This window comes from Bombyx mandarina, chromosome 01 (genome assembly GCF_030267445.1).
Source record: "Bombyx mandarina strain Sakado chromosome 01, ASM3026744v2".
Classification (NCBI taxonomy): Eukaryota; Metazoa; Arthropoda; class Insecta; order Lepidoptera; family Bombycidae; genus Bombyx; species Bombyx mandarina.
The window spans coordinates 13,616,594-13,644,528 of NC_143208.1; the positions used below are offsets into that span (position 1 = coordinate 13,616,594).

The following is a 27,935-nucleotide window of genomic DNA, read 5'->3' on the forward strand; positions in this document are numbered from 1 at the left end:
GGCTGAAAATTTGGTGGGGAGGTAGCTTAGGATCAGGAGAAGGACATAGGATACTTTTTATCACGTTTCTGTGGGATATGACATAAAATGTGTTATAACAAAACGCAACAGATATGGAATAACAAAACGCAACTGACAGCTAAACGTAATGTAGTTTATGGTTAATTATAGTAGAATTTTGAAGTTGACCGTTTGATGTGTTTATTTCGAGTTTCGATTAGCTTATTGTGCTGAGATAGGTAATCATTAAGAAAGCCATGCCGCGATCAACACGATCAAATCTTTCCCGACGAAACCGTAATGCAACTAGGATTCGAAACTTTGCGAGTGAAAGGACTGAAGAAGAACAAGAAAATATAATAATAATAACTAAAATACATGGCCAATAAAGAATCATTAAAATACTTGCTTTTTTAATTTACATTAATTATATCCAAATAAAAAATTGACATTGATCAAAAGTCTTTTCATTTATTGCCTCTAAGGCGGAACAAAGTTCGCCGGGTTCGCTAGTTATATTATAAAAAGATATATCATTGCACACTGTCTTGTCTGACATACAAGCAGACACACACATTTAAAACTAATTGATAGTTTTTTGTTTGTTATTGAAGTGATCAAACTGAAAAGAGATTAATATTATTTAGCTATAGCCGTACTGAGTAATTATAATTATGATATTGTCATAGTCACAGTCCGTCTAATGGATGTTGGTGCTTAGAAGTATATTAGTTTAATAGAGTAATGATATATTAATTTAATAATAATTAATAGTTGTTAGACACGTGACTAAACAAGCGTTGACGCTAACAGAATATACCTTGTCTAACCCAGGAACCTAATCGGACTCGTGGTCTGCCGTAGTAGTCAGGGTTATGGGCTAAACAGTTTGGGCTTTCGTGGAAATATAACGATAAATTAAAAAAAAAACAATTTATCTTTAAAGTAAAAACAAATTAACTAAATTCGTAATTTGACTTAACGTTTCACGGCTTGTTTGTTACGCAACGGGTGATCCCGAGATTAATACTCGAGCTTGCCGTAAAAAGTTAAGTCTATAAGGTAGCAATATAAGTGAACATTGAAGTGATGACTGCGAGACAGCGAGGAGGCTGCATGCCGCCGCACCACAGGGCCCTTTGATCGGCCATCCGCGATGAATTGATGCACATCGCATCACAAACCATAACTTTAATAACGCCGTTTAATATCACAATATCTCCGGACTAGCCGTATGTTATGGAATTTGACTTTAATTTTACACAGCATTTGATTGAATCTGTGAGATATAAATCAAACGTGCTAATAAATAAAATACGGAAATTTCTAGGAAACTGTCTCGATTTCTTTGAAAAGTGTTCGTTAAATTCATTTCTACGACAATGTAAGAAGCGATATTACCAAATCATGGTAAAGATCGCGTTCTATATGCCACCAAGTGAATCGGATTGTTGAGATCCTATTGAAGTCGTTGTGGCCTAAAGGATTTTTTTTATTGCTTAAATGCGAGGACGAGATCACTGCCCAACTGGTGTTAAGTGGTTACTGGACCCAATAGATATCTACAACGTAAGTGCGTCACCCACCTTATGATATAAGTTCTAAGGTCTCAAGTATAGTTACAACAGCTACTCCTCCCTTCAAACCGAAACACATTAATTCTGCTTCACGGTAGAAATAGGTAGGGTGGTGGTACCTACCCGCGCGGTCTCACAAGAGGTCCTACCACCAGTAATTACGCAAATTATAATTTTGCGGTTTGATTTTTATTTCATGTATTAAGGCTGGATATTATATTAACCCTACGAGTAGTATAGAGCGATACGATTATGCCGGTGCTCAACTCCCGCAAACCGGCCTTAATTATTTCTAATAAAATACGTATGTACATAACTCATGTTCGGCTTTCTTTTAAGATGAAGAAATAGCAATATGAAATTCAAACTCGTTTAATTCGAAAATCAATACGTTCAGTGCGTTATTGTAAGTTTAAATTGAAGCGAGCTATACTTGCAAGTCACCGGTGCTTACTTTAGGCGTCGTAGAATTCGATATCTGAAAACGAAATGGTAGATTTTTGTAAAACAAATTAGTTTGAATTTCAAATTCGTTAAAGAATGCTAAGCTACATTAAATAAAAATCATGGCAATATAATTACTCAAAAATAACTAAAACCCAAAAGCATTACATCAATGATATTTTGTAATGCTTTTATTTCATAAATTAGCAACCAGAATCATCAAGCAGCAGTAAGAAAGAAAACTTCATAATCATATGAACGAGTCGTCGTGCCCTAAAAGATAAAGGGCCAGGCGTACTCGTATTAATTCATGCTATTAATGCGGTTTTGAAATTTTCGTAACCAAGTCTTATTTTTTCTAAGGAAATGCGTTAACTATATGTTACAAAAAAATAAAATTAATTTATTTGCATAATTTACCGCAGGTAGAGCGTATTGTAAACTCGTAAGGGTAGGTACTGCCACCATGCCTATTAATGCGGTAAAGAAGTCATAAATTCCGGTTTGAAGAACATCGATAATTATTAATTGAGGCCGTCAGTGCAAAAGTGGCCTGACCCACAATTCATATTCATGCTTATGTATTGCAATTTTTTTTAAACATAGTAAATTTTGATGCAAAATCGCCCTATCTCTAGTTTCAATCCATGGACATAGACATAATAATATAATATGACTTTATAAACATCATTTTAGCGCGTATTTATTTGCTTACGAAGTATTGTAAAGGTAAATTCGAACCTTATTATCTCCATACTAGCTATAGTAAATTTAGGACGCTTTTGCGCTGACAGCTACAATTACAAATGAAACCTCGAGATTATGGCTATGGACTCCGGGAACAACTTCATACCAGACGGGCCGTAAGATCGTTCTGCCCATCAAAACAATAAAAAGAAAAAAAAAACACAATTTTATACCTATCTTTCGAAACATTCAACCGTCATTTTATCAAAGCGAATGGAATTCAATTAAACATCAACCACAAGTTAGTAGTCAGTGCAACGAGCGCGACTTTTCACCGTAAACATAATCCGCAAAATGTTAACAAGTTATAAAAATTATGAATTAACGTCGCCGTGACGAGGGTCCGGCGGCGGGAGAGCAGACGAACGGGGGAGGACAACAATAGGTGCTGCTCTAGGGTGCCCAATAAAAACTTGACAAATGGCGTTTCATAATCGCTTCGCATTCCGAGCTTCGTCACAGGGATCCACGATTGTACTCCCCCACAAAATATGTCTGTCATATACGAATTACAGCGCTTAGTTCAAAATTCGTGGCCAGGTAACGTCGGCACCACAAGTTTAGTGCGACTGCAACCACAATTACATAGGATCGTCAGGTTTCAATCAGACACTTGCGGTCAGACATACAATACAGTATCTGCTAACTCATTTGACCGCACTATCACGACACTGCACTTAACAGACTTGATGGAAACTGCGGCTAGCGATTTGAATGAACTTACAACGTGACGGATATTGTTACAGGCGACAATGAAAACCATATTAACAAATTTAGTTCCTATGATTATTAAGTAAGCAATGAAAATAGTAAATTGTGACTTTATTTACTACCACTAGTATATAACTAGTCAGGTCATAAGTATTGTCACACAGTAAAAATTTTTCTTTTAGAATGCTGGCCACAAAAAAGTTTATTGAATTCGAATTTCGAATTGTTCATGAAAATAAAAATGTATACTTTTTAGAATTTTACTCATTTTTTAATATGGAGTGGACGCTTAAAGAAGACCGTGTTGCAGTTATTGCGTTGCATCGTTGCGGTTACGCGCCATTTCAAATTTTTAACATACTGAAAAATTTGAATATAACCAAAAGATTCGTTTATCGTACCATCAAACGATACAATGAAGACTCTAGTGTAGATGACAGGTCAAGAAGTGGTCGCCCTCGGTCTGTTAGGACTCCAGCAGTGATAAAAGCTGTGAAGGCGCGAATTCAAAGAAATCCCAAACGTAAGCAGAAACTGTTGGCCCTTCAGATGGGGTTAAGCAGAACCACGGTGAAAAGGGTGTTAAATGAAGACTTAGGGCTTCGGGCATATCGAAGAAAAACAGGACATCGTTTGAATGCTCGTCTAATGGACCTGAGACTGAAGAGATGCCGCGCTTTGTTGAAGCGGTACGCGGGAAAAAAATATCGGGAAATTCTTTTTTCTGATGAAAAAATTTTTACCGTAGAAGAGAGCTACAACAAACAAAATGATAAGGTGTACGCACACAGTAGTGAAGAAGCGAGCAACCGTATTCCGCGTGTCCAACGAGGTCATTTTCCATCCTCGCTCATGGTATGGTTGGGAGTTTCTTATTGGGGCTTAACAGAGGTACATTTTTGTGAGAAAGGTGTAAAAACGAATGCAGTTGTGTATCAAAATACACTCCTGACGAACCTTGTGGAACCTGTTTCTCATACCATGTTCAATAACAGGCACTGGGTATTCCAACAAGATTCGGCGCCAGCTCATAGAGCGAAGAGCACACAAGACTGGCTGGCGGCGCGTGAAATCGACTTCATCCGCCACGAAGACTGGCCCTACTCCAGTCCAGATTTGAATCCGTTAGATTACAAGATATGGCAACACTTGGAGGAAAAGGCGTGCTCAAAGCCTCATCCCAATTTGGAGTCACTCAAGACATCCTTGATTAAGGCAGCCGCCGATATTGACATGGACCTCGTTCGTGCTGCGATAGACGACTGGCCGCGCAGATTGAAGGCCTGTATTCAAAATCACGGAGGTCATTTTGAATAAACTTTAGTGTCATAAGAATCTATGTTTTGTTAAGTTCATTTTGGTATATGAATGGTTACATAATGAATAAACTTGTTTCAATTATTTTACATTAAACATGTGACAGAATTTATGACCTGACTAGGTATGTATATATGTATGACTGAAGAACGCTGCAAAACCTTGAAATGTAATGTGTACCTCGTGACAATAAATGAAGTGGGTTTTTTTGCCATGTTTATTAATTACTCTTACTACATATGCTGTAAAACACTATAAGAATTTTGTTCATATTCAATTTTATTTTTTATTTTTTTACTGCTTTGATGGATGGATGAGCTCATAGCCCACCTGGTGTTAAGTGGTTACTGGAGCCCATAGACATCTAGGACGTAAATGCGCCACCCACATTAAGATATAAGTTCTAAGGTCTCAAGTATAGTTACAACGGCTACCCCACCCTTCAAACCGAACATATTTTACAAAACAAATGGTGTTTACCCATCTTAAATGATATCAGCGATTTTTAATATTTATGAGTCGGCTTACTGTAGGTTCGTTCATTCCTGGTCATTTCGATTCGTTCAACATGAGCTGTTATAACAATTTCGATGAAATGATTGCCTTAAATAGTTCTGGTTGTACTTTTAAAATCGGCTCACGTCCATACATTTATCTTATCGCCCTACAATCATGGAACCCGAAGCTGCTTCAAAATTAACAGTGGTAGATCTTGTGCTTAAGATTTACTATGTTATAATGTGCTAAAAAATTATACTCCTGATTGCAACTGTGCGGTTTGGCTAGAATCCGAAAATCCAAAATAATATTTGGTCGACAATAAATACATTTTCAGATTTATTAGTGTGTTTGATATTAAAAATGATTTATTTTTGAATAATCTCCTCTTAGGTAATTATTAACTCCTTAGGTAATTATTAGTACCATGCTTAATTAAAATAATAATTAAAAGACATTTTTAATACTCACAGTCTGGAACAATGCTAATATAAAGTGACGCCTGTTTAAATGGGATCATTTTATCTGCAATTCGCATATAGTACTGATACATTCGGATGAAAATTCTGACACAACTTAAGAAGAGGGTTCCGAATGAAGAAGTCGACAGTCCTTAGGGTCAAGTCTTACGCACATAAAACTCGAAAAGTCGTAAAGTAAGTCTCGGCACTATTATTACGCGATAGTTTCGGTAAAGAATGCTTGTAATAAGGGTACGTTATTAGCCCTGCCAAAATATTGTGTCGAGTCACAGTGGCCCTCTCGCCTCGTTGCCTCCCTCACCTTCCTGCAATGTTATTAAAAATAATTTCTCATTTTTATTACCACTCCTTCGTGTAGTGGTTAGAGTAATAAATTACTGCTATTTTATTAGTAAATACGGGTGAATTAATGTTCGGTAACAATGAGGCAAGATTTCATAGGAATTCGTTATGTGAGCTTTATAAGGAAATCAGAAACAATTTGTTAATTATGTATTAAAATTAAAAAAAAAAAATTAGCATAACAATGTGGTTCACGCGGCACATTTTTGTGTTCGAAATCTTCAAGGCAACAGAAAAACATCTGCGCTGCTTAAAAATTTTTTATATTTTTTTATATACGCTTAGATGGGTGGACGAGCTCACAGCCCACCGGGTGTTAAGTGGTTACTAGAGCCCATAGACATCTACAACGTAATTGCGGCACCCATCTTGAGATATAAGTTCTAATATCTCAGTAATATTTGGTATGTCTACTGATAAATATTTTGCATTATCATTTCGACGATTCTGTTACCAAAATGTTGAAAATTTTCACTCAAATTAATTATTTAATCAAGTTTAATACTATGGAATCATATTCGTAGCAAGTCGTAGCAATTCGTAGCAACAAAAGTGCGACACAGATGTACAAGTAGGAGATTAAAAAAAAAACATGAAATGACATTGAAATATTCGTCGATCCTGTCACTGTTATATTCGTGAAAACTGCTAAAAATGTTTTATCGAATGTTATACAAACGGCTTAACATTTGAATTGCAGATTTCAGATAAAAGAATAAAAATACGAATCACCGCCGGATCAATTTGTTTTCTCGTAAGCTTGGCGCTGGGAGTGGTCGTGCTCCGCCCCGTCTATATTTTATAAATTTTTACCTCTCTATCGCACTTCAATACTCAAACTACAACTTCAATAACGCATAAGTATTCTAAACATTTGCTTCTAATACTGTGTTAATTCATAAATTGTTTTAAATGTCGATTTTTTGTATTCATTGATAACTTATCGAACCATGGTAGCGTATATTCACTACGTCTGAATGTAAATTTCTCGTTTCATATTTCAAATAAGTTCAGGCGTCCTTTCTAAATATATTGTGAGCCGGTCTAGCCGTCTAGCGTTGCGGATAACGTACATTTCAGATTAGATTTAAAATTCATCGAAGCTTTGAGATAAATTGTGACTCCGTAGAGACATTTTTCAGGGTGGCTGCTCGGTGTCGGTGTGCGGTAGGCGGGCGGGGCGTGTCGTGTTCGCTCCCGCCCAGCACCAGCGGCGGCAGTCCTCGACCGTCCGCCGCGCTGGGAACACATCCCTGGAACTCTTCCCTCCGCAGTTCACGTGAATTGTGACTCAAATTTTAACCGGTAAGTCATTCTTCGAATATTCTTCCATTCAGCTCAAAGTTTAACGAATTAATGAATTATGACGTTTTATTATTAATATTCTCAAAAACAAATCTAAAGGGTTAAATATTTAAAGCTGTCTTTTTTTAATATTAAATTAAAATTAGGTGATTTCTAAAATTTTTCGTTGTTAAATTTGTTAAATATGAGAGTATGTGATTTTTTGTTGATGTTACATTAATTTTAGGCGCAAAATCTAGTACTACTATTTAGTAAAAATCTATAGAATGGATGTTGTTACGATTTATTAAATATAGACAAAATCTTAGTTATAGTATAATTAAATTGTCTAACTATTTTAAATAGGTACGAAAAACTTTTCTCACTTTATTTTTAAAATGAAAGAGAGTTTATAATATTTAATTGACAGTTGTATATCTGGTTATTACAAGTGCCGGGTAAGTAATCACGAACATGTCGCTTTAATACATCACCGTCAGTTTGTGGTCATTTACGTATATATTCCTAACTAACTAATTTTTTGAGTCCTTGCGATAGGTACGACGTAAGCCGCATGGGCTGGCATCCCTTGCTTTTTATTACCACGAAAAAATAATGCATTCCCATTTATTGAAATATATCTATGATTCACATAAAATCACCTAGCATCAGGTACGGTAGGTCATGAGCTGTAATTCAAAGTAATTTATAAATGTATATTATCATAGAACGTTTCTTGACTAAGCATTGAAATACCGAAACTAGAAATCAAACCGAAATTGGTTATTTGTGATTTTTTCTGAGAGTTCCAATATTGGAAAGATATGAGCAGAGAGCTAGCTATACTTCTTATTTACGATTTTAGAAGAAAGTGTATTGACTGATTGACATTATTTAAAAAAAAACGGAAGAATGCCGGACAACGTATAGTGAACGGCGCCGTAGTTAGAATGTTGAATGAATTTTAAGTTTCCTAATTATTTTATCTCGTATCAAACTAATTAACGTTGAAAGTTTTGTAAGCTCCGTATTCTCCAATTTCTTCAGAATCATCCAAGTTACAATATTGTGGAATAGCTTAAATAAAATACTTTTTTTTTTGTAAATATATGTATATGCTATTTGTATTGTAAGCTTGATGGCTCCGTATTTGTCGTGAAGCACTCATACATTTCGGTTTGGGGATTGGGACATCCATTATTCAAGAAATTTGTGATTTCGACCTCTTGTTTTAAGGTGAGTGGTTCCATTCACGGTGTAATATATGTATATGGGCTCCGTAAACTTATTACTTGTTTCATTTAATTATTCAATGAAATTATTTTAATAAAATATTTTAATAAAAATCATGGAGAAAAAAATACGAACAGATAAAATTCGAGTGTTGCTCTTTAAAACTTAAAACATAATTACAATATTTTAACTTGGGATTTGAACACGGGCTTTGAATTTTTACTATGTTTTGCTACGATGCTATTCAGAATATTTTCAATTTCAGGCATCCGACATAACAGTTATTGTGAATTTTATATTTAAGGCGTCGGAATCGCGCGGGTGTATATTATGGTAGTTAGTGTAGGATGATTAATTAACAATATTGTAATCAGATAATGAGTAATATATTAGTAACAAAGCAAATTATGAGTATCTAAGGCAAAGCGATTATTTGAAATTTTATTCAATCACAATTATTCTCATTTTACTGTAGTGAATTTTGGAATCGCCGTAACAAATATAGTTTCATAAAAATGTTAATGCCATACCATCTATTTAAATCAAAGGCTTCACAGGTATTGTCAGAATTGTTTTGATAGTTTAAATTGTTTTTAATAGACTTCAAGAGGAGGCCCATAATGCGGCACGGACGAATGAGCATATGTATATGCTCCCGGCTCATGTCCCGTTTCCTGGCTTCGTAAGATTGTATTATCGTTAGTACAGCCGATGACAGTCACCGATCCGTCTAATTTAACGGCTCCTACAGCAAGAATAATAAATACAACTGTTTGTCTATAAGATTTAGTAATGGACGTTTCTTAACTAGAGTATATGGTTATTTGCGCATTTTTCCAAATCTAACGACGTGCTTTTTTAAAATTTACTCTTTCTGTCTATACATTTTTTGCCTGGGCTAATCTTCGAATCGCCTCTGACGAAACTTTTATTAGCAAACAGGTAATTTCTTCGTAAAGTATTATAGCCTACTTTATCTCGGAAATGTGTAGGGTTCCTTGAAACTTTTGAAAGGGGTTCCGCACTCGACGCTGAGCTAAATAAAATGCGGCGTTAATTACCGACGAAATATTTTCTTTCGATTTTTTGCATTCAGAAATTCGTTTCACATAATTCTATCAGACCATTTTTTCGGAATTTTCTAATTTGATATTAGTTATTTTGTGTTTTTATTTTTTTGTTTTTGTTTTAACTAAAACTAATCGCAATTTTACAGCTTTACCTGGCACAGTTCGGGAACAAATATGGACCGCAAACTATTTAGTATTATTAAATGGTAACTATTTTCAATTTAATCATTATAGCAATGCGAAAGTGATTTGTAAATATTTGTAAAGGTTTTGGTTATATCTTGCTTCCTATATTGTTGAAGAAAAAACATTTTATCTCCTTACAACTAATTAAAATATTATTAGTACTGAGAATTACTAAATATAGCTACATATGTATATACGCTTCTTATTAATACATTTAATGTTTGTTAGAACGAAAGACACAAGCGGTACTATACCTGAAACCAATACCAAACTATGTCCGAAGCTCCAAAACCAATTGTACAAAGTTTAAACTGAATCGGATAACGGCGCGCAAATGCACAGAAACGAACAAACAAAGTTACATATAAGTGTATATTTTTACATTCGATTGTGGGGACTGCCTTCAGAAAGCGCGGTGTGGCCTGAAGGATAAGACGTACAGCGCCTACGTCTTAAGCGAACCGACTATGGCATCGAATTTATCATATTTTTTATTTATTTATTTACTAACGTAGAAAACTAGCCTCAACAAATAAAATTCTAATATATCAGCAATGTAGTCGAAGTGAACTGAAAGTGCGCTATTAAGGAGAACTTAAAAAGCACTGGTCAGATCTTCATAAAGTTGAAATGGGACCACGTAAGAATTCAAATAAAGATCGTCAAATTCGATTCACTTAGAAAAAAAACAATTCAGAGGTGACATACATAAAGAAACAATCAAATAGATAACCTCCTCATTTTTTGTTTACGGCTAAAAACAATATTGAAAATTTTTCGAACTACTTTCTTAGTAAAGGAATGGAATAAAATTTATAATATATTTTGATAACTAGTGATGGGACATTATCGTAAGCAACAGGGCTATTTTTTTCGGGCCTGGGGCCTAACCTCCTACGAGGTCCCCGCGTCTAGGGGGCGCGTGGGGTATGTAGGACTTGACGATTTGCAAGGTGTTGGGAGCAGACCGCGGGCCTAAGGAATTTTAGGGTCCTATCGCACTAAGCGACTCCCCTGCACTCTTACACCCGACGTCCGATCTCTGTCCGATGTTAAAACCCGGTTAGAGCAGGGAGGTTTCCGCGGTCAACACCAGGGCAACCACAACCTCGCTCACCAATTTCTTCATTGAACTATAGGTAGTTATGTGTTAGGGTTCGAAGGGTTTGGATAAACATTATACAATGTCCTTAAGACTTAGACGTTGTGTTTTAGTGGCTGCATACAAGTTTGTGGTGCCCTTAGTAATAAACACCGCGACTCCGTTACCCATATGGCGTAACGAAAAAATTCAATTAAAATATCTTCATGGAAGCTTCGTGTCACAGTTTATTCAATAAATAAATAGCAACAGGCACGAAGATCGTAGTTATTAAAAAAGAAAAGGTAATTTTGCCAAATATGTATGAATATATCTGATTGAACTATAAAATGTATGATGAGTAAATATGAATAGGGTCCGGTATGACCGGTATCACCAGTTTCACCAGGACAGGTGGGCGAGAAAAGGCTCAGCCAGGAGGGGTGGGATTTGCTAACAGCTACCCGAGCGCCTCCGAAGGAAACCTAACAGCTCAAGAGTAGCTGCTTCGCGAATGAATCTACTACCGGATCGGAATCGCGACCCGCTGAGAAGATCCGGCGAGAAACTCAGCGAGCTGATTCATGGGTTAGGTTGCACGGCAAACTCTTTGTCGAGTTCGACGAGTACGGTTACCGAGGTCCCTAAGCCTGCTCCTAGTGTTAGAGCTGAAGGCGTCTAATGCAAAGGTTATTGGATCTGGTGGATCCGTAAGGACGTGTCTAGGGCGTCGACGGTGACTGGCTCCTGCGTGATCAGGATTCGGGGAGTAGTCAGCGGCGGCAACGATAAGGCGATTATCATGACGCATAGCCTTATCGAAGTACCGTTCCGACGCTGACTTCATGTATTTCTGGATAGATTCGAGGCCCAGGTCGTCGTGTAGGTCAACGTTCCTCACGAACCACGGATCTCCGACGGCTAACCTGCAAAAGCGGGATTGTAGAGATTGGAGGGTGTCTACGTGTGTGCGGGCCGCGTGAGCAAACACCACACTCGCGTAAGTCATGACGGGCCTTATGCAAGTTTTGTAAAGTGTCACCTTGTTCCGAAGGGATATTTTACTCCGCTTACAGATCATGGGGTAGAGTTTACCGAGAATAAACGCGGCACGGTCACGGACTGATTTTATATGCGGGCGGAATGTCATCGATGCATCCAGGGTAACGCCCAGGTACTTGACCTTCCTGGCCCATTCGGTATGACGTGTAGGCAGTCGTACAGATACGTGAATTGAGATTGTAACGACGCCTATTAGAGCTAATAACAAAATATTTAATCGGCTCTGTTATTAATGCAAGAAAGAAAAAAATCGCATATCACGGCACTGCAGACGGTGACTTGGAACAAGTTTTCCATATTTTCCAAATTGTAGGTTAATTACATAAGAGCTGCCAATAATGTCGGTTTCGCGTATTTTATTGATGTCTCGACCTCTTATTATTGGATAAATTATTTTAAGACAATGGTAAAAAAATCCTAAAAATTGGTACATAGCTATATGGATTCGAAATATTCTATTTGAAATCTTGAAACAATCGGTATGGACTTTAATGTTAAAGTTTAAAAATAAATTTAATTGCATGCTTTATCCGCCGACACGCCACTGTAGGCAATGATTCTTATCGTCGGACTTATTGAAAAAGGGGGCCAAATTCCTACAACGCATAAATCAGGAGAGAAACTTATTTCTTTTCACTAAATCGCTACGTCTTTTTTATTACCCGATAGCCAATATATTGAAGACGAAAATTAAAACACAATTTTTAACACTTTTGAAAATCTTTTTTTACCTTCATAGCTCGTTATTTAATTATTGGGTGTACCTATATTAAACAACATTTTGACCAAAACAAATCGATTCGAAATCTTAGAACTAACATTCTAAAGTATTATTAAATTGTAATATGAAAATCGTAAAGTACAATAAAAAATTACGTACAAATTTCTGTACTATATGAAATTGATAAATTAAAAAAAATATAAATATAAAATATAAAATAATGTATATTTGTGTACTCCGAAACGGCTGAATCCATTTCTATGACTTCATGATCTCAGATTTGCCTAGCGGGTGATCCTGTAATGTTTGGCATCGATTTTAGTGATGTTCCATTTTGGAGTTTTCCTTATTTTTCAGGATACGGTGTGTGTGATAGAACAATACTGTACAAAATCTACCGGAACGCTTTTATAATATTAACGATAGTCACGGCGGAGCGTTATCCCTTTTTACAATTAAGCGCTTCACATTATAATCATTCGTCAAAATATTAATACCATAATTTGATAATAAATTTATTTCGAAGCAAACAAGTTCCACTTTAACATGTTCGATGTTTACTTTATGATCGTTACTCACTTTGTATGAAATGTAAACTGGTACAGAAATCGTGCACCGCCTGTATCATTTCATAACGTTTACTCATCGTGTGTTTATCGTCTACGTTTCCGCCCATACTATTCTTTTCGTAGTGTTTACACGTAACGACAATAGAATAGATGGTTGTTCGTAACGTGCTCCAACTGTTCCTTGGTAGGGGTTAGGGTTGGCATGTAAGGCAAGTGCAATTCATTTCAATCGCCTTGTAATTTCATTCAGATTTATTTTGTCTTAATTGATTTTGTTCGTATTCGGACAAGGCTTGCAAACATTTCTCATTTCTGAGTAGGCACAGGTATGGCCTGTAAAATATCTTACCTTGGGGGCTTCTCACCTCTGAATTTCAAAGTACCAATTATGAAATTAATAGCCGTTCAGTTTAACAGTAACACACAGATTAAATATGTGTATGGCGTTTTTAAAGTACCTTTTTAATATTTCCTCAATGAAATGTTGACTAGAGAATGACCGAGCTTTGCTCGGTACTTTTTTTTATATAGGTACATATTGTGTTTTTTAGAAATTATATTTAAATACAATTGTCGATAAAGTTGATTATTGAAAACACGAATAAAACAACATTTTCTGAAAATAAATCGTAGCTAGATCGATTTATTGCCCCCGAAATCCCCTGTATACCAAATTTTATGAAAATAGTTGGAGCCGTTTCCGAGATTCAGATTATATATAGGTATATATATACAAGAATTGCTCGTTTAAAGATATAAGATATTATATGTATCTCTAATCGTGTTCTCGAGGAAACAGGCATAACACCGAATAAACCTAAGCACATTGTGGTCACCGTCTGTGTCAGCACAACGCTCGTACGCTCAAAGGAGTACTGTTTGCCCTTAGATTGATTACAGATACGACACTTAACTTGTTACGCCAATGTTGCCCGACTAATTGACGGTCAAACGGCTTGCATATCTACATGCTGCACGGGGCAGTGCTAATTACATGCCCGACCGAACTGATTGCGCACATGTGTTGGTCGATGTCGCGTATGTAATTACACAATATGAAACTAATTTGTTTGTGCAAAACTAACCCTGTCAGCGAAACGGTTGCCTGATATGATGGAAAGTATCTATATTTTCGAAACACGAATGAACGGGAAATATTTTTTTTGCAATACAGGAAATAATATATTTCCGTTCATTATAATTATTAATGACTAGCGGCCCGCTCCGGTTCCTCTCGGGTCTTTAACAAAAATTTCAACGATATTTGACGTTGTTTTTTTTTTGAAATAAAAGAGAACTTATTGCGGCATAACTACAATAGTTAGACATATGCTGTCGCGACACTTTTTGTAATTAATAATGTATTCTACAAAGTCGTAGCACATTATTTTCGCAGGGCACGCGATGTAAGGAATATTGTAAGGTCATTTTTTTACAACTTGGATTACATTATTGGAGTTTTAGTAAAGATCCCTGTTTTTTTAAAAAAAAGATTATAGCCTGTGTCACTCGGGAATAGTGTAGCTTCCAAACAGTGAAAGAATTTTTCAAATCGGTTCAGTAGTTTCGGAGCGTATTCAATACAAACAAACAAACAAATCTTTCCTCTTTATAACATTAGTAAAGAAAACAAAGAAAAAACATAATTATTTCAGAATATATAAAAAATAAAAATTTATATTTTATAGCAACATTTTCTTTTATAGATCCTTTTTTCCATAAATTAATCATCAACAAGAGCTTGCATTGAAAGTTCGATCAACAATAAATAGTGATAGGAGCATTTAAACAAAATAACCTAGGCGTTTGACTGTGCCTACCTATTCGAATCGGTCTAGTGGGAATGTCCTTAACAAACTGTTACTTGTGCTAATAGTCGAGATTGTATAGAACTTACGATGCTTTGGTAGCGATTTTGGGTGTACAAAGACAGGCTCACATTAATAAGAGATTTTTATAAAAAGAGATTCTTGAATAACATGAGCGAGATTATTGTCAATGTTGACGTTTCTTTTAAATATGAAATTAAGTATGAAATTGCCGTTTTATTGTAATAGGTACTTCAGGTCAGGTTAGGTTAATTGACATAGAACCTTCATGGTTTGAGATTTTTGAGTGAAACTTTTTTCAAATGGTACCTACGGGGTTCTTCTTCTAAAAAATATGCAACATTCGATTATCGACTTTCAGTTGTTTTTTTTATTCAACTTAGACAAGAAAGATGAATACTTCGAAAATTCGAGTGATTTTGGAATACGAGCTCCGATGCGGAACTAACGCTGCAGAAAGAGCTCGCAATATCAATGTTGCGTTTGGAAAGGGGACTGCTAATGAACGCACCGTGCAATTTTGGTTTAAACGCTTTCACGATGGATATTTTTATTTGAAGAACGAACCACGTGGAAGACACTTGTGAAAAACAATGAATCGAAAGAGATGGCGGAAGCTGATCCGAGCCAAAATACCCAGGAATTTGTGGCATGGTTTACTGGCACTGGTACTGGTAAACTGCTTGGTCTCAGCATGGGGTTATTTACTATAGTTTTCTCCGATCTGGTTAAGCAATAACGGCAAGTGTCTACTGTGCCGAACTCCGAACAATGATAGCAAAACTTGCAGTGAAACAGCCCCGACTCATGAATCGATCTTCACCATTATTGCTCTATGATAACGCGAGACCTCATACAGACCGAGAAACCATTTTAACTCTACAGGAACTGCAATTGGAAATCATTCGTCACCCTTGCTCCAACGGACGACCATTTTTTCGTGATTTGGACAATTTTCTACGTGATAAAAAGTTTTCTTTCCAGGAGGCAGTACAAAATGCTTTCACACAATTTGTAGAATCTAGATCACCAGAGTTCTATCGCAAGGGCATAAATGTCTTTCCTATTAGATGGCAGCAATGTATAGATAATAATGGTAGATATTTTGCTTAAGCAAAAATGTGTTAAATGAAAAAAAAAAACGAATATCAATTTTTCAGTACAAATCGGCAATTTCATACTTTAAAACCTAATATAATGAATGGGGTAGTATTTCGTACGATTTTCATTTTATACTCAATTTTTTTATGAATATACTCTTGAATTATCTTAAATATTATTATTTGAGGATAATTCTTTATTATCCCTATAAAATCGGGTATTTTATTATAATGACTGAATTGAACCAAGATATTCAGCTCTCTATATTGCAAGGAGTCAGTATACTCTAGCGGACAGTAAAACACAATAATATTTAAAAACAGACAACAGCCAGGTAAAATTATACATTGTACATATTTGTGGTCTTATCGCGAAAAACAATCTTTTGCAGACAATTGACTTTATATAGAGAAATTCTGAAAAATATGCAGGAGGTAAGTACATATCTTGCGGGGTAATGTAACATTTAAGAGTAAAAAAAATATCGAATAGTATAAACCTAAATAACATATGAATGCACGTGAATTGTACTTAACAATAGTTTTTACAAATCAGTTTTGTTATGTAAATTTCGTACAGTTGAGATGTAACTTAAACCTCAAGAATTAGCAGGACCTAAAAAATCCCTATAAATGAAAATGTGTCTTAGATCTGGAAGTCGAGAGTAAATTGTATTCTATCTTGCTTGATGCAAATGAATCGAATCAATACCTTGATATCGGGACTATAATTAAATTAGGTCTTAATGTAACCAGAATCGTTGAGCATTGAATGTCGTATTCATGCATATAATGTAATCAAGCATTCTGTAGCGACATACGGTTAATTTGACAATTAACAACAATAGGCATGATCGTACGTGCCTATTATAGTCACCTATTCTACAAGTACGATGCTTTATAATATTTTTTAATGAAAACAAATATGATTTGGTGTGTGATTGAAATTTAATATTTTAGAGGAGATTATTAAGTTATTGATTAACTTAATATATTAATAATGTTATTGTTAAGGTTTTCTACATTATTAGTGGTATTGCTGAAGGTAGGCAGTGCTATAAAGCCCAGACGGATCGGTACTAGCGTCCTGCTTATATCTGCAGCGAAACAATCATGTGTTGCGATTTGAAAGATGAGACAACCGCTATGTGATTAATGTTTCAAACTCGTGATTAAATTTTTGGGTGGCGGTATTCGCGTTGCGGTTTCTATGGGTTCTGGTAGTCACCTTGAACCAGGTGGGCTGTGAGTTGAGGAGTTGAGTATTTTAACAAAGGTTAATTAGGTTCACCATTTAGGAGACTTACCCACATTGAGCCTTCGGGTGCGCAGTCACCATTCAAACACTATTCTGCTCTAGTGGCTATCTGTTCTACTCCACTCTTAGAAAACATCTCAAAAATTCGTGGAATGGCTGTGGAGAATCGACTGTCTAGCAACACTTTGCGAAGGCATATTCCAATAGACTTCATTTCGCTGATGATGACGTTCATACTAATTCAGTTCATCCGGCTTACACCACTTCAAGAACACAGCGACTTAACTCAAGATCATGCAATCGAAGTTTTTGACAACTTCTTTACTCATAGTAAGTCACTTCTACAGCCAGATTTAAATAAATGAAGTTATAGTTTGAAAACAAAATATTTGACACCAAACCAAACTAAATAGAAAAGTATTTTTTATATTAACTGAATCTGGAACAACATCGGACAGTAGCTTCAAATATCTTTGTAATGTAAGAAGAATATTAATTGAAAAAAATATGTTTATTCTCAATTCTTTCTTGCATTCAAACAATCATTCTGTTTTTTTGTGTTTTTGTAAAAAGCATTATGTTCACTTGTTATTATTACAGTGCGATGGCCAGTAGCCGCGTCCCGGACACGTCCGCCTTCTTATTGTTCAGCTGACCACACAACGACGCGATTACGATCTCTATTAAAATAAACACTTGTTCCATACCAATGTGTTTCAACTCTCTTTAAGCACCACTTACACAGTTTTTTTTTGGCGTGTGTTTGTTTTGATGATGCCGTTTGTAAACGAACTTTTTTCTGTGAATCAGTAACAATAAACATTGTGTTTATCGATGCGGTTTCGGTTGTTTGATTGATCGATAAAATTAGTGGTAGCGTTCGGAATGTCATCGATAATTTTACTTGCTGTTCGGTTGGACGATAACTCGTTAGTTAACCTATCTTTCTTCAAAACAAACCAAGTTAGGGAAAATAGTCATTTGTAGTATACAAACTACTGTGGTCGTCGTGGCCTAACGGATAAGACGTCCGGTGCATTCGTGTTGAAGCGATGCACCGGTGTTCGAATCCCGCAGGCGGGTACCAATTTTTCTAATGAAATACGTACTCAACAAATGTTCACGATTGACTTCCACGGTGAAGGAATAACATCGTGTAATAAAAATGAAACCCGCAAAATTATAATTTGCGTAATTACTGGTGGTAGGACCTCTTGTGAGTCCGCACGGGTAGGTACCACCGCCCCGCCTATTTCTGCCGTGAAGCAGTAATGCGTTTCGGTTTGAAGGGTGGGGCAGCCGTTGTGACTATACTGAGACCTTAGAACTATATCTCAAGGTGTGTGGCGCATTTACGTTGTAGATGTCTATGGGCTCCAGTAACCACTTAACATCAGGTGGGCTGTGAGCTAGTCCACACAGCTAACAAAAAAAAAAAAAAAAAACATAGTTCTAATGAAGATGAATAATGACGTTTATTTTGTATATGTACAAATAAATATTCCAAATACGACATAAAAATATATTTACTGTCATTATTTAAAGCTTATATTGATTTCAATGTAGAAAAAACAAAGCGTAAAAATATTGTTCTGTTTTATTAGCGTCGTGCATGTTTGGCAGTCAGGTTCACCTGTCGCGAATTGATTTCCGTTTTTCACTGAACAATGCTGCACGACTCATCTCGTTTATATAAAAAACTAGTTTTTAAACTATCAACGGAATTCCGGCGTATTGTTTTGTTTTCCTCTTATGGTAATTTCCGATTTTAATTCGTATTTATGTACATGCTTGACCGAAGATAATTTATTGTGTTTCTACTGTCAATCTGTTAATAACAATTATTTTACAGAAACCCTGAATCACGATGGAGGGGTTTCTACACCATATGGCGCCGCAGTTTTTGCATCCTGCACTACAGAGCTTCGGATGTGGCGCTTTCCGGCCTATTGGGGGTGCTTTCCACCCTCTGTACCCGGGCAAAGCCTTTGCTAGACATCTCGGAGAGCAATACGCGCTCGGTCAAAGCGTCGGACAAGCACTAAGGGTGACTATGATTTGAAATAACTCAAGGTTAATTTTCGAATTAACTTACTGAGTTTGACACCATTTATAAATTGGATTGATAATTAAATTTAACCTTTTAACCTATGATACGGCAGCTTGTATGAAGACCTACAAATATTATTTAATCGAATATTAATTGTGCTATTCTATGTATTATTGTAATAGCGTATTATAAGGTTGATCGGATAGGCACAAAGATTACCTATTTCTGCCGCGAAGCAGTTGTGCATGCTTATATCTCACGATAGGAAACGTTATGGTGTCTATGGGCTGATGTTTATACAAACCAGGTTGGTCGTGAGCTCGTAAACTCATCAATGCACCTAACAATAAATAAAACGACTCTCACTAAATTGTTTAATTTACTTTTTCAATTTCGAATTAGTTATTTTCAAAATTCGATTTCCATATTGACATTTGCTGCAAGCGGCTCTGATTAATTTTTGCTAACTTTTATTTATTTATGGCTTAGATGAGTGGACGAGCTCACAGCCCACCTAGTGTTAAGTGGTTACTGGAGCCCATAGACATCTACAACGTAAATGCGCCACCCACCTTGAGATATAAGATCTAAGCTCTCAAGTATAGTTACAACGGCTGCCCCACCCTTCAAACCGAAACGCATTACTGCTTCACGGCAGAAATAGGCAGGTTGGTGGTACCTACCCGCGCGGACTTACAAGAAGTCCTACAACCAGGAAAACAAATTAAAATAGTAATTGTTTCTAATGTTTTGGAGCATTTATGATGCGTGCACTGCTTAGAGCGTACGCGACGACACGAGTACTCCGCCGCTGTACCGACACAGTTACACGGCGCGCGACGACACAAGCTCGCCCGGTTCTGCCGCCTCCGCCTCCCCGAGGCCCTGCAAGGATGACGAGACACCGGCCGCGGCCACATGCACCGACTCGCATGATTTCTTTTCGCGTGAGTATTAATTAAGTTTACTGGTGGTAGGACCTCTTGAGAGTCCGCGCGGGTAGGTACCACCACCCTGCTTATTTCTCCCGTGAAGCAGTAATGCGTTTCGGTTTGAAGGGTGGGGCAGCCGTTGTAACTATACCTGAGACCTTAGAACTTATGTCTCAAGGTGGGTGGAGCATTTACGTTGTAGATGTCTATGGGCTCCAGTAACCACTTAAAACCAGGTAGGCTGTGAGCTCGTCCACCCATCTAAGCAATAAGTGGAAGTCAATCGTGAACATTTGTTGAGTACGTATTTCATTAGAAAAATTGGTACCCGCCTGCGGGATTCGAACACCGGTGCATCGCTTTCAACACGAATGCACCGGACGTCTTATCCGTTAGGCCACGACGACCACAAAAGCATCTTGCTAGCATCACTCCGATTTGAGCCCCGTGAGCTCACCTACTAGTTAAGGTTACGCTGAAATAGCCTCTCAAGGCTATCAGCTTTGGTAGGGAAAAAAAATGTACCGGTCGTTCACTGTCGGATCACGGATTTTCGCAATGTTAAGGCGACCTCCGTCCTTGACCACTATCGAACTCTTTTCGTAGAAAAAATAATTTGTAAGTATACTGTTGTTTTTATGGTCGCCCTAATGCGAACACAACGATACCCAAATATTAACCGTCGGGCGTAGACATTCTCGCTCAATACGTATTTTGATATCCGACCATATCGGATTAAAAAATACTTTTAAGTTGTGTCCAGGCATTTAATTTGATATTTCATGAATGTATGAATTATGAAGAGAAGAATAAAACAAGTTCAAACTTTATTCGCAACTCTATTCCTTACGAGCATCGGTATTGATCAGAACGATTACATTTAACAATTAGAATTAACAGAACCCAAAACATAACATTAATTGTAAGGCACACGTGGTCTAGTCAGCAACTGCATAGTTTATCAAGCTTTCGTTGTTTGCTAAGCCCGAATGCCTTCACACCATCGCTTTATTTATGACTTGAATATTGCGGTATGGTAATAAATATGGTTTGAGTATGTATTACTTACTTGAAATTGATTAATTTATTTATTTATTAGGCACACAATACACATACAAGCTAAAAAGATACATAAAAAATAACAACAAGTAAAAAAATCAAAATCTGGCTTGCAACATAAGCCATGTGCGCACGACTAAGCAAGCCAAATGTGCTGAATTTATACACAATTGTCCTTACAACTATACGACAAAACAACACGAAAACGAAAGCTAATCTAACTTATAATGTAAGGAAATAATTTTACTCACAATATGCATTAAACATACAATACAAATACATAATCTGTTCGCCACTGAGCATTAGTACGAACAGATCTTTGGCCAGTGTTTGTTAATGCAAGCCTGTTTATTGCAGCTCAAGTCATTCTCAATATGTGTACCGTTTCATCTACATTTTGTAATTTTCATTATGTTTGCATGACAATATATTTGAATTACAAAAAACCCGAGGTTTCTTCTCGATTCTTTTGAATGGCGAAGCTGCCTTCTCAATCAATAATAAAGTTTCTTAGCTATAAAAAAACTTCAGAGGTGTCAAGGGACACCCGGATGGAACGAAGTTCCTTTCGATTAATTAGTGAAGGAATTGTAATAATTTTTTTTAAGTTATAATAATAAATTACGGCATTATGAAGAAGAAAAAAACAATACTATGAACTAAATTACTATTGTTGAAACGCTATCTCGAGAAACTGTACTCATTACGCGGACCAATCGGATACGAGCAATGTCACGCGATAAGCGCCACGTTGATTGGTCAGAATGACGGATCTAAAAAGTGTCGTGACAACTTTCGTAAGAATTTTTTCCGTCTAGCCCGCTTTCACAACGCGTGATAAGGAACTTCGTTCCAAAAGCCTGTGATTGCTTCCTTATTTTTTGTTTAACATCATAATCTTTGTACATTATTTTTACCGTTTATAAAGTTTGACGAGGTCTTTCACTTTGGCACGGGCTTTAGGTAGTAGACCTGCGTCATTATCTTTTGAGACCTCATAATGAATTGCGTGGTCTACGTCTTCTCAATTGAGCCCATAGAACAAACGTGTGCGCGTTTCACAGCCGACGGTGAACGGAAATCGTCTTGTGGGGTATGCGGCGCGCGACTCGGTCCCGGCGTGGCTCAGGCGCACTTCCTGCAGGAGCTACAGCATTTGTACAGCCTGAGCGCTCTACCGCGGGAGACGTTGCCGCCCTCCCACGCACTCCAACACCAGGACGAGGATGCGCGATGGGAGGTAACTGGGAAATTCTATAAACACGTTGACTGCCTTGTCCGGTGCCCTACGCACAGCAATGAGCGAATTATTTCGATTTCTGATACTAAGCGCGTCTGGATCGCCTAACTTTGCCTTCTTTTGTTTTTAATGTATTTTTTTTTTGTATTTTCGACCTCTTAGGATTAGGTTCATTTTTAATATCTTCAGATTCGTCTTTCTCAGAGTCTACTAGATATTCCGGCGTCTTAGTAAGAAGATCGATGAGAAAAATCGAAATATTAATTACTTTAGTGCGCCATGTAGGACACCGGTGACCTACATGGCAGTCAACGTGTTAAGTGCCATATTTTTTTTGTTGTTTGGTGGGTGGACGATCTCACAGCCGACTTGGTGTTCAGTGGTTACTGGAACCTATAGACATTTACAATACAAATGCGCCACTCACCTTGAGATGTAAGTTCTAAAGTCTCAGTATAGTTAAAACGGCTGCCCCCCCTTCAAACCGAAACGCATTATTGATTCACGGCAGAAATAGGCAGAGTGGTGGTACCTACCCGGACTCACAAGAGGTCCTACCGCCAGTTATAATTATAATTTTTCGGGCTTGATTTTGATTACACGATGTTATTCCTTAACCGTGGAAGTCGATCATGAACATTTGTTAAGTACGTATTTGATTAGAAAAATTGGTACCCGCCTGCGGGATGCGAACACTGTTGCATCGCTAGATACGAATGCACCGGACGTCTTATCCTTTAGGCTACGACAACTTCAGAACACTATACAGTACGAGTAATACATTTGAAATTATGTGTATGGCTATGTTTTTCTCATTAACGATTATTAATTAATGTACTAGACGTCAAAATGAATTAAAGTTACATACATACTTTTTACATTTATTACTCGATTTTAAGAGGTCGTATAGGTATCAATTTTTTTGTTAGATAAATCATGCAATGCCCATCATAAACTTTCGCGGATTCGATTTATACTACTAATATAATATCTCGGAAATATATTAGTTACTCGGTGCTATATTGAATTGAAAAAAATTTCAACGTATACTATAATTTAATTTTTTTTTTGTTGGCTCAGCTAATTAATTATGCAATGTTTTAGAAAAATTGGTGATGCGTTAAAAATACATCTTCTGTTAACACACTTCTTCGACTTCTTACAATTTCGACGGCCTTCTACGAGTCAAAATGAATGAAATATATAACTCTAATCTTAGACATACCAGCGTATTCGTGCAAATCGGCAGCGTCGCCTCAAGCTACGTACGAGGAAACGACACCACACAGTGGAGAGTATGCTTGGATACGACTTAGAAGAGGAACGTCGGGAGGAGAGGCCACGCGAATCTCGACCTTATGATGCCGAAGATGAACCAGTAGACGTTGAAGGAGACTCGCTGGGCTGGCCCGAGGCGGCCATCAATGTTGACGGTAGCATTTATTATTGCTGTAATTTTGAATAACTTCTATATTGTTTATCCACAGTGCTGCACCGAGTATTAGGATGAGCGGTTTTTTTACAGTAAGAGCTTCTTATTCGCGCTTCTTTCATTCGCGTTTTCACTATTCGTGGATTAAACGAATGCGACCTAATTCCTATATTCGCGGCTAAATATTTCTTTATTCGCTGATATAATCGGTACATACGATAAAGATGGTTCAATATGTAGGTGTCCAACCGAATATCCTTTGTAAACACGCTTTTCCATATTCCCAGCATATTTACGGAACATATACCCTGTGAGTAAAGAGCTTTTACTGTACTAGAATGTCAATCATTATGAATGCATGGGCGTCGAATTTAATGACGCTACTACATTGACCTACGTCGATCTAACGACCGAATCATTTTGTTGTCGAAGAGATTAAACTCACCCACCAGGTTTTAAATTGTCATCAAAGTCCTTAGACGTGACATCGTGAGTTCCGTATATTGAGACAGCGGGACCAAGGCTGTGTAACATTGTATTGAGACGCCGAGACCAGCTCCTCGTGCTTCTAAAATGTCTGTAGCGTGCAACATTGGCACTACAAGTCATAGATTACACTCGGGTATCTTCGGGCGCCATCGGAATCCCGAACAAGCAAATGTCAGATGACATTAAATGTCAATCGACAAGTTTCGCGCGCCAATTTAAAGCTTAACATAAAAACAATACATAACTTCGTAATATAATTAAATTAGTATTATCTAGTGCCTAGCTTTTGTTCTCCGTTTACTGTTAAAATTTCATTACCGTACACTACCAAAGCATTATAAGTGTTTATAAAATAGTGTGTTTGACTTATTAATTTTTGAGTGCTTTACCGCTAATAGAGGAGTAAACAACAAACCACATGTTCATTAATTATGAGTCTAGAATGTGAACGCGACGTTCTACGTTGAAACAAATCCAGTACTGGAATGAACCTTACTGGTGGCATGATTTGTTTGTGTCTTAACATTATATATTTTTGTAATTTGTACAGATAAAGAACAACGTCCCGACAGCGACAAGTTGCATATGAACTACGTTGAGGATCTCGAAATATCGAGCACAAACGACGCCATGCAGTCACCAGAACGCGTGAGGTATTAGTTGTATTCTTCGAACATTGCTACAATCATTCTACGATTAACACGTTGACTGCCATTTAGCTCACCGGTGCCTTACGAGGCGCACTGAACTAATTACGTCAATTTCTGTTTCTAAGGCACCTGGATTGCCTAACTTTGCCTTCTTTTGTTTCATAATATACGTTCGGAGATTATAATTTCTAGGAGATCTAAAAGACTGAACTTTCAGATCTTCTAGAAACAAAACAGATTAATCTATACATATAAATAAAATTATTGGAGTGTCTGTTTGTAATATAGAAATAGCCGCTTTTTAATATATGAATATACACATGAATATATATATGAGTATACACGGTATATACACCAAAATAACATTTTTTACAATTTTTGTCTGTCTGTTTTTTCCGGCTAATCTCTGGAACGGCTGGACTGATTTTGACAAGACTTTCAATCATATGTAGACTAGCTTCGCCCCGCGGCGTCACTCGCGGTACGACAATAACCGCGGATAACATCGCGGGACTCACCTATCAGTAATAAAATTTAATATTTCCGAAGCGAAGCGAGGGCGGGTCGCTAGTTTACAATATCTTCGAATCCGTCTTTCCCAATCTACTAGATATTCCGGCGATTTAGTAAAAAGATCGAAGAGAGGAATTGACATAATTAGTTCAGTATTAAATTATTCACGATTGCGATTAAATTTACTAGCATACTATTATAATAGAGGAAACCATCACTGGAATTGCAATAGACGCGCATCGAAACCTGAAACGATTCGAACGTGTCCCTAACAGGATCGAAACTCCGAAGCCGTTGGCGTTGGAGTGCACCAAGACGTGTGAGGGCCTCGAGCGTCCGGCCGAGGTGACCACGTCCGAGCCGTGGCCGGCGACCGCGACCGCCGCCGCCACGCCCACAGACGCTTGGCCGACCCTCGCCGCCGAAGCATACATTCAGGCTACGCGCCATAAGATCGACGGAGAAAACATCCCGTCCTCCACAGACTCTCGCAACTAATCGACACTTTGTCTTTTTTTTCGCCTGCCTACAAGGGCAATAAAAAAAAAGGTAGGCAGCGGATTGGCTCTGCCCCTGGCATTGCTGAAGTGCACGGGCACGAAAAAAAAAAAAAACATAGCGTCATATTTTATTTGCCGTCAAACGAACTTATTTAGTCACTGGTGGTAGGACGTCTTTTGAGCCCGCAAAATTATAATTTGCGTAATTACTGGTGGTAGGACCTCTTGTGAGGTGGCAGACACCACCGCCCTGTCTATTTCTGTCGCGAAGCAGCGATGCCTTACGGTTTGAAGAATACGGCAGCTGTTGTAGTATGAAACTTTTTTTTAATAGCTTAGATGGCTCGACGATCTCACAGCCCACCTTGTGTTAAGTGGTTACTGGAGCCCGTAGACATCTACAACGTAAACGCGCCACCCACCTTGAGATATGAGTTCTAAGGTCTCAGTATAGTTACGACGGTTGCCCCACCCTGAGACTTAGAACCCATGTCTTGAAGTTGGTGGCGGCATTTACGTAGGGTGACCACTCAATATCAAATCGGAATTGAGCTCGCACACAGTTAGTTTGAAACGAAAAAAAAAAAGAACTTGATTCTTATTTCTCGAGATTAGAAAGTCGAAAAGAGGTCAGTTAACAAAACTTTCAACTATCATTTTTAAATGTGATTGTGCTTCTAATGTCACGAATACACACAAAAGTGATGTATGAAAATAGTGGTTATTAGGAGATGTTCCTATTTCGAGATTTAATGATAATAATTTGCAGGAGCCAAGGAATCTATTGGTTTTTACTAAACTGTCTTCAGAGAGTGCAATGTATTTCTTGTGACGGCAAATCAACGAATCTAAATAAATAATGCAAACGAAAGCCTGCCCATGTGTATAGTTTAAAAAGTTTGGGGATTTTTTTTTTGTTTTACGAAGACTATTCGTAATATTTTACCATACTTTTCGAAAAAAAAAATTATTATAATCTTACAATGTACTCCGTAATGTAATTTAGATTTTTTATAATTAGATTTTGTGCAATATAATTATGTAACATATTACGTATTCACACACAAAGATACAAACAAATATTCTCTATTCATATCGCACACTGCTTTGTATTATTAAGATTTATTATATCATATTATAAACTAATTATTACGTACTGAGTTCTAGTATTAAATACTAACTAGTATATTGTTTATCCAATAATTTTTTTTATATTAGGTAATAAAAAAAACCTTGTTAATTTTCTTGTACAAAGCGATCCTATTATAAATTATATTTAATATTGTTAATCATTGTAGTGTAATAGTTTTAAGTGAACTGTCTAGTTTTAAATATTTATGAAAATACACAAAAAAAAAATCTTTTCTATAGAATATGCATGTTTAGTTACGTGCTCAGTAGAATTTTAGCTTGGCTTGAATAAAAACGTAGAAAAAAAAAACAATGATTGTATTAAGAAAAATGGGTCGTGAACGAAAAATTCTACAAGAATTCCACTTTGGATTTTTTTAAAGAACACATACTTTGTATAGGTCGATGTCATTCATATTTTTTCAAAG

The 27,935-nt window shown here is 37.0% G+C and overlaps 1 protein-coding gene and 1 long non-coding RNA gene across 4 annotated transcripts in view; one reads left to right on the plus strand and one right to left on the minus strand.

The window, feature by feature from the left end:
• The window catches only part of LOC149503571 (uncharacterized), a 40,751-nt gene extending 15,961 nt beyond the window's left edge, over positions 1-24,790 (minus strand). Inside the window, exons 1-3 of one of the 2 annotated variants that reach the window (XR_016323685.1) lie at positions 24,674-24,790; positions 24,018-24,241; positions 22,660-22,796 (exon numbers count right to left, since the gene is read on the minus strand). This is a non-coding gene — a long non-coding RNA (uncharacterized LOC149503571). Of the gene's footprint in view, positions 1-22,659; positions 22,797-24,017; positions 24,242-24,673 lie in introns of those variants that run through there. The other variant, XR_016323686.1, reaches the window with a different exon arrangement.
• tey (teyrha-meyrha) lies at positions 7,274-26,545 on the plus strand. 2 transcript variants are annotated; one of them, XM_089730491.1, is made up of 8 exons: positions 7,276-7,423; positions 9,852-9,911; positions 19,364-19,558; positions 20,343-20,508; positions 22,617-22,792; positions 24,012-24,225; positions 25,264-25,366; positions 26,152-26,545. In XM_089730491.1, the coding sequence occupies exons 3-8, from the start codon at positions 19,379-19,381 to the stop codon at positions 26,372-26,374; spliced, it is 1,062 nt and encodes a 353-aa protein (XP_089586617.1). In that variant the 5' UTR covers positions 7,276-7,423; positions 9,852-9,911; positions 19,364-19,378; the 3' UTR covers positions 26,375-26,545. The 2 variants fall into 2 exon arrangements, with proteins under 2 accessions (XP_028043094.2, XP_089586617.1); XM_028187293.2 differs by lacking the exon at positions 9,852-9,911 and having other exon boundaries at positions 7,274-7,423.
• The last annotated feature ends 1,390 nt before the right edge of the window (positions 26,546-27,935 follow it).